This window comes from Ruditapes philippinarum, unplaced genomic scaffold (genome assembly GCF_026571515.1).
Source record: "Ruditapes philippinarum isolate M1 unplaced genomic scaffold, ASM2657151v2 ctg780_1_1_1_1, whole genome shotgun sequence".
NCBI lineage: Eukaryota > Metazoa > Mollusca > Bivalvia > Venerida > Veneridae > Ruditapes > Ruditapes philippinarum.
In genome coordinates, this window is record NW_026867221.1 from 70,656 (window position 1) to 77,149 (window position 6,494).

The 6,494-nt window shown below is 34.4% G+C and overlaps 2 protein-coding genes across 2 annotated transcripts; both read right to left on the minus strand.

The window, feature by feature from the left end:
• Positions 1-3,410: 3,410 nt before the first annotated feature.
• On the minus strand, positions 3,411-4,448 carry LOC132735332 (uncharacterized). Its single transcript, XM_060722275.1, has one exon. The coding sequence runs from the start codon at positions 4,446-4,448 to the stop codon at positions 3,411-3,413; it is 1,038 nt and encodes a 345-aa protein (XP_060578258.1).
• An 8-nt stretch (positions 4,449-4,456) lies between these two features.
• On the minus strand, positions 4,457-4,864 carry LOC132735333 (uncharacterized). Its single transcript, XM_060722276.1, has one exon. The coding sequence runs from the start codon at positions 4,862-4,864 to the stop codon at positions 4,457-4,459; it is 408 nt and encodes a 135-aa protein (XP_060578259.1).
• Positions 4,865-6,494: the final 1,630 nt, after the last annotated feature.

The following is a 6,494-nucleotide window of genomic DNA, read 5'->3' on the forward strand; positions in this document are numbered from 1 at the left end:
TTTGTTCAAGGACTTATGCGAGCACCAAATAAGGACAATAATATAGTACATTGTCTACTCAGGCTATACAGCATTTTATTATTTCATCACATTTGCCAGCTTCCTTCATGAAAAACTGAGGTTCTCAGTTTGCACGGACTGACCAAAAGGACTACTTATAGTTCACTGGTCTACAGTGGGCAAACTATCCATTTATATTTTGATAAATAGAAATCTATCATTAAGCTATTCTTAAGAACTATTGCTTTAAAAAAATGTTGATTAAATTCTAAGTGATTTACTATAATGGAGATTTATATACTGAAGAATAATATTTTTTCTAGACAATTGTTTACATGTATCTGCTGTACAATTTTACGTTATATTGAATCATTTCTCCAGTTATATAATTATATTTGTATCTCACACTCTCCAACAATATCCATTCATAATTCTTTCGTAGTTTTGTTAATTAATGTCTGATTCAAATATGTAATACCATCGCATTTTTTCATTGTATTACACACCTTCTATTATAAACCTTATCACTTGACGTGTCTTTTAATTTTAGTGAACACAGGAAATTCTATAACCCGCAAGTACAAAAAGCTTTCCATACCCTTTAATTATGTCGTGATGAAGGAAACCCTTACATTATTTTTGATGGCTTTTACGTCATCAACACTAAAGGCAATATGGCGACTATTAGTGTAGGAATTCAAGATTTTTTGGTTCAAGATTTATTGGTTCAGATTACGTCCCATCAATACTGTAAAGTTCGTTTGATGACTTTCCAGCTGTTCTGCCTCTTAAAAGTGAATAAACAAAACACAATTACTATCAGACAGTTTAACCAGCTTTATTCAATATCTTTACATGTGTGTGTGCGTAGTAAAGGCTGAAAATATATAAAAAGAAAATACTAAGTACTATTATAGGTAAATTTCTATCAAAGTCATATATTCATCTCAAATGAAGCAAAGTTCTACTGGAAATTTAGTTCATAAACCTTCACTTGCAATACAGAAATTAAAGTACTTTACTTAAGGATAAACTTTCTACATCTATACTAAAAAAGGTTCCATATGAAATTGTATATAAATTGTTACGAAAATTTAAAGTACGAATCTACAAACTTATTTCACCGAATAGAAGCAAAGTACAAAACAATATATCAATGTTTATACGTAAATCATATAAAGTTACAGTCTGTGAGTGAAAAAACCAAAAATACATACATTGTTGTGGCTTTATAGACATCTACAGCCAAATCTTTTACAAAGTTTACAAATGGCGGTGCCACACCGCTTAAACACGAGAAAGTAACTAAAAACAAACACGACTCTCACTGTAGCGTTATCGACTCATAGTATCGTCCTAAAAACATCGTCCAAAACCGGACGATACAACACACTCCCCGCCTGTTATTATAAAATAATAACACTAATAACCCTATACCACAACATTACATTGATAACACTGTACCTGTTATTATAAAAAAATAACACTAAGTTTACAAAAGTCTAATACTGAAAATGAAGGTTGAAAAAATATGTCCTGAAAAAACTTCAGACATATATAAGTCTAGTAATTAGTATTGACTAGAAATCTTAATGATAATAAAAACTAAAATAACAAAACAAGATAGATGTTTCCAAAACCTATCACTTGAAATGTAAAATTGAGATTCTATCAGTTCAAAGTTTAGAATAGGCAATTCACTAAAAATTTAAATATTCTCTTCCGTAATATTCAATAACTAGTTTAAGATCTTTACAGAGTTTAAACAGGAAACGGGAGGTCGAGAGTATGATTCCCTCTGAGGCTTCCAAAAATTACTTAACAACATTTTGAAGAAAAATATACAAAGAAAGTTAAGTGTAATGTATTACATTAAACAGTACAAGAAACAATATCCTTACATTACACGCACCTTTACAAATAACTTTATATTACTTTCTGACAAGTAACACCAAATTAACAATTGGTCTAGTATAACAAACTTTCTTTCCTTTTTCACAATACAAATTTCAACTTTGCGGATTCTACCGTCTTTACTTGGAAAAGAACGCACAACTCTTCCAATAGGCTAATAGTTGCGTGCTACTTCAGCATCCTTAAGTAATACAATGTCATCAACTTTTAATGGTTCTTGCTCTTGAACCCATTTATGCCTAACTTGAAGAGTTTGGAGATATTCTCGTCTCCAGCGTAACCAAAATTGATCGGCTAAATATTGGATTTGTTTCCACTGATTCCTATATAGATCTTTAGTCTCTATATATATATTGCCCAAGGGTGGTTGGTCAGATTCTAACTTCTGTGTTAACAAAGCAGAAAGACTTAATATATCTGGAACTTCGGGATCGTAAGACACTGGAACAATTGGACGTGCATTTACGATAGCTGATACCTCTACCATTAAAGTTACAATGACGTCATGAGTTAAAGTTTTGACATTTAATAGCATAGCGTCTAGTATTCTGCGAGCAACACCTATGCGGCGCTCCCAAGTGCCTCCCATATGACAGCTATGAGGGCTATTAAATACCCAAACTGAACAAGATTTCTGTAAGAAACTCTTAACATGTTCATTTTCAACATTAATTGCACTGGCTTGAATGTTATCAATTGCCCAAATGAAATTTGTACCACGATCAGATCTATAAACCTTAACTTTCCCACGTATGGAAACAAATCGCCTAAGAGCGTTAGTAAAAGCACAGGAAGATAAATCTTCGATAACCTTTATGTGTACTGCCCGAATAATCAAGCAAGTGAATAAAACAGCCCAACGATTTGAGAGAGCTTGTCCACCTCTTGTACGTCTTGAAACAATCTGCCACGGTCCAAACACATCAACCCCGACATAACTGAAAGGAGATTATTGAACTAGATGTTCAATCGGTAGGTCTGACATCTTTTGGCATGAAAATTTCCCCCTAATTTTTTCACAGATCACACATTTGTGAATAACAGAAGAAACTAATCTCTTAGCTCCAATTATCCTGAAACCTGCAGACCTAAGAGCTCCTTCAGTAATCTGTCGGCCCTGATTCACAACCGACTCATGGTACTGTTTACCAATACTTCAGCTACAGGATGCTTTTTGGGCAAGATAATAGGACTCTTTTCTACCTGAGACAACTGACTTCTGCACACACGTCCACCAACATGTAACAAACCATCACTGCTTAATACCGGGTCAAGGGATGAAATGTTACTGTCTTTGTTAAAACTTTCTCCTCCAGAAATAAGCTTAATTTCCTTTGAAAATACCTCAAGTTGGACTTGAAGCAATACCCATGACACAGAATCTTCCTTATTGGCTAAAGTCTTCGAGAGTGGGCAGATATGCCATCCTTTACATTGTAAACTTCTGTGAAAGGAAATGGCAATATGTCTTAATATAGAAACTGCACGTATTAAACTTAGCCAGGAGGAAAACTTTCAAACAAACCCATGCTGAAATTCAAGTCTTTTACGTTTGACGCCATACCAGAAATCTCTTTGCGAATTTCTTCATCTTGAGTGGGGTTTACAAGTGGAAAACTTTCAGGCCTAGAAACATTTGCATCAATTTGCAAAAACTTTGGACCTGATAACAATGAACTCTTCAGTAACTTAACAAGACTGGCACCTCGGCTACCAATATCAATAGGATTGTGTTCAAAGGGAACAAAATTCCACTGTGAAGGATTAGATACACTAACAATCTTATGGACACGATTACTAACATACGTGAAAAACCTTTTGGGCTGATTACAAATGTAGCCTAAAGTAACTTTACTATCTGTGTAGAATTTAACTGTGTATACATCAACACATAAATGACTTGCTACAGACTGATACAGTTCAACAGCTAAAACTGCAGCACATAATTCAAGCATGGGTATAGTGTGACCCTTTTCTGGAGCAAGTTTGCTTTTCCCAACAGCAAATCCTACATGATTATCTCCCTTTAAAAATCCCTTAACATACACAACAGCTGAGATGGCAGTTAATGACGCATCTGAAAAGATATGTAAATCAACCTTCGACATTTCACTCAGTGACCTTTCAAAATAACACCTACGAATACTGAACATCTCTAAATCTTCTAACCTTTCCTTCCAATTCTCCCATTTCAGTGCAATCTCTGTAGGCACAATGTCATCCCAATCAACTTTAGTACGCATTATCTCTCTAAGGATTAATCTACCCTCTAAGATAACAGGGGCCAAAAATCCAAGTGGGTCAAATACACTATTTAAATATAAAATACCCCTTTTAGTGAAAGGACGAGCTGACATATCTGTTTTAAAAACAAAGTCATCAGAACTTAAATTCCAGACAATTCCAAGACTACGTTGGCTTGGCAGAACGCCACAGTCAAGATCTAAATCTGTTAAACCTTTCGCCAAATCTCCTTGGTCAAAGCATTTCATAACCTCAGGGTCATTTGATGCTAATTTGTGTAATCGTAACATACTAGCACTTAATGTACTTGAGTTCGTTTAACCAAATCATCAGCAATAGCAGCTGTTGTATGCGAGGACAAGCCGTCATCTACATAAAATTCTCTTTTCACAAAGTCTTGCACATCTTGATCAGACCTTTCTACAGATTTATGAAGACCGTATGTAGCTATTGCAGGGGAAGGGCTGTTCCCAAAGACATGTTTACACATGCGATATTCTACCAAAGGAAGGGAAGGGTCATTTCCTTTAAACCATAAAAAGCGAAGCAAGTTTCTATGCTTCTCGAGAACACTAAATGAGTAGAACATCTGTTCAATATCGCAGATTACTGCAACTTTCTTTTTCTTGAAATTGTAGTCAATAGCTAGTAATGTCCTGAATGTAGGATAAAGACTGGAGTACGCACACTTGTAACCTCCAATCATCAGTGGCTGAACTGCCGAAATGAGTACAGGTGTGATAGGGGAGTTAAAAATGATTGTTTACTATCTCAAAAGATAATGGCCTATTTGTGTTATGTATGTAAATACAAACCACTATGATAACTGTTCAAATAGTTTGTACAATCTTTAGAATAAATGGACTCTTTAATTTGGCAAAACACAATGAAAACCTTGAGAATAATATATCATTTTCAAATGAATGACAACTAACAACACTATTAAGAGATATTTTTTATTCACAACAAACTCATTCAAAGCAAGTATAAGTGCAATACAGATATACTAAAAGTCAAATAAACACTAAATATAAATTATATAAAAAGTAAAGTTGTGCGTACTAGTACCTTTTAGGGTCTGTTTGCTTGCCATGTACTAGGAAAAAAAAATAAATATCTACCAAATAATATGGTTTGAGGACCGCCTCCGTGGTCGAGGGGTTAGAGTCGATGACTTCTAATCCGGTTACCTCTCTGGCGTGGGTTCGATCCGATCCCCGGGAGATGCTTTTGTAGTTTAGCGCGGAGGAAGGTAGTCTAGTACTGGTGTAACTCTCCAGGAACGATGGTAAGGAAACTACCCGCCTATATGACTGAAATACTGTTGGAAAAAGGCGTAAAATGAAACAAACAAACAAACAAAATATGGTTTGAATTTGTAATTTTAAGAAATATTTTTTTTTTCTGTAATACACATATATGCGGATATATATGTAAACGATTCATATTTTGACAAAACTAATGTGACAAGACAGACCTACTTAATTTATGGAAAGAAAACGTTAAGATTGGTTCAAACATTTCTGTGTTTGCTTTTAGAAAAAGTAAAACGTCGAGCGTTGCCCCCGCTCGGCGGTGGCTCTTGTTGTACTTTGGCAACTAAACTGAATTAAATGTCGCAGTAAGCTTGATAAAGCTGCAAGGAACTGTGTGACATATATTGATCACAAGTCAATACAAAACGCATAATCTTTATGTGGGACAATTTTTTTTAAGCTAAGATATTGTCTATCAAAGATGACTTCCGGCCAGGTAGGCCTTCAACCTTGGTTATCAAGGCACTCACACGAAACAACATGTGTTTCGGTTCAACAATGTACATCAAAAGTCGGAAGTAGCGAACAGTTAAATGACAGAAAGTCTGATCCTTTTGTCTACAGTGGTCATATATGTTTTTTACCAGAACAGAACAAGGAAATATTTATTTCAGAGAAGGGCACAAAGATCAGTTTTTCAACAAATGACTGACTTCGTATTGTGTATTAAAATAGTTTTGAAGTTTATTCATTTCTAGAGCAACGCATCATAAGTTGATAGTCCATATGTAATAAAATTCAAATTTTGGATACAGTTAAATAAAAGAGAAATTTTAAGAATAATAAGCTTTTCAAAAGAAAATGAAATAAAAAACAGTAATATAAAAGGTATGTATGTCGAACAAGAAAGATGACTGTAGTCATTCAGCGGACATGACTTCAATCACAGCTTTAAAGCCGAGCTTTAATTTATCAAAGAATTTCACGAAACTTTAATTTGAAAACGATATTTGCCACCGAACTCATTTAAGTTCTCAATATCTTTCTTCCGGTCTAATTTATTTGAATAAATAAATCAAA

Excerpts from the sequence above, each read along its gene's own strand:
- LOC132735332 (XM_060722275.1), bottom strand. The coding sequence starts at position 4,448 with ATGTTACGATTACACAAATTAGCATCAAATGACCCTGAGGTTATGAAA.
- LOC132735333 (XM_060722276.1), bottom strand. The coding sequence starts at position 4,864 with ATGATTGGAGGTTACAAGTGTGCGTACTCCAGTCTTTATCCTACATTC.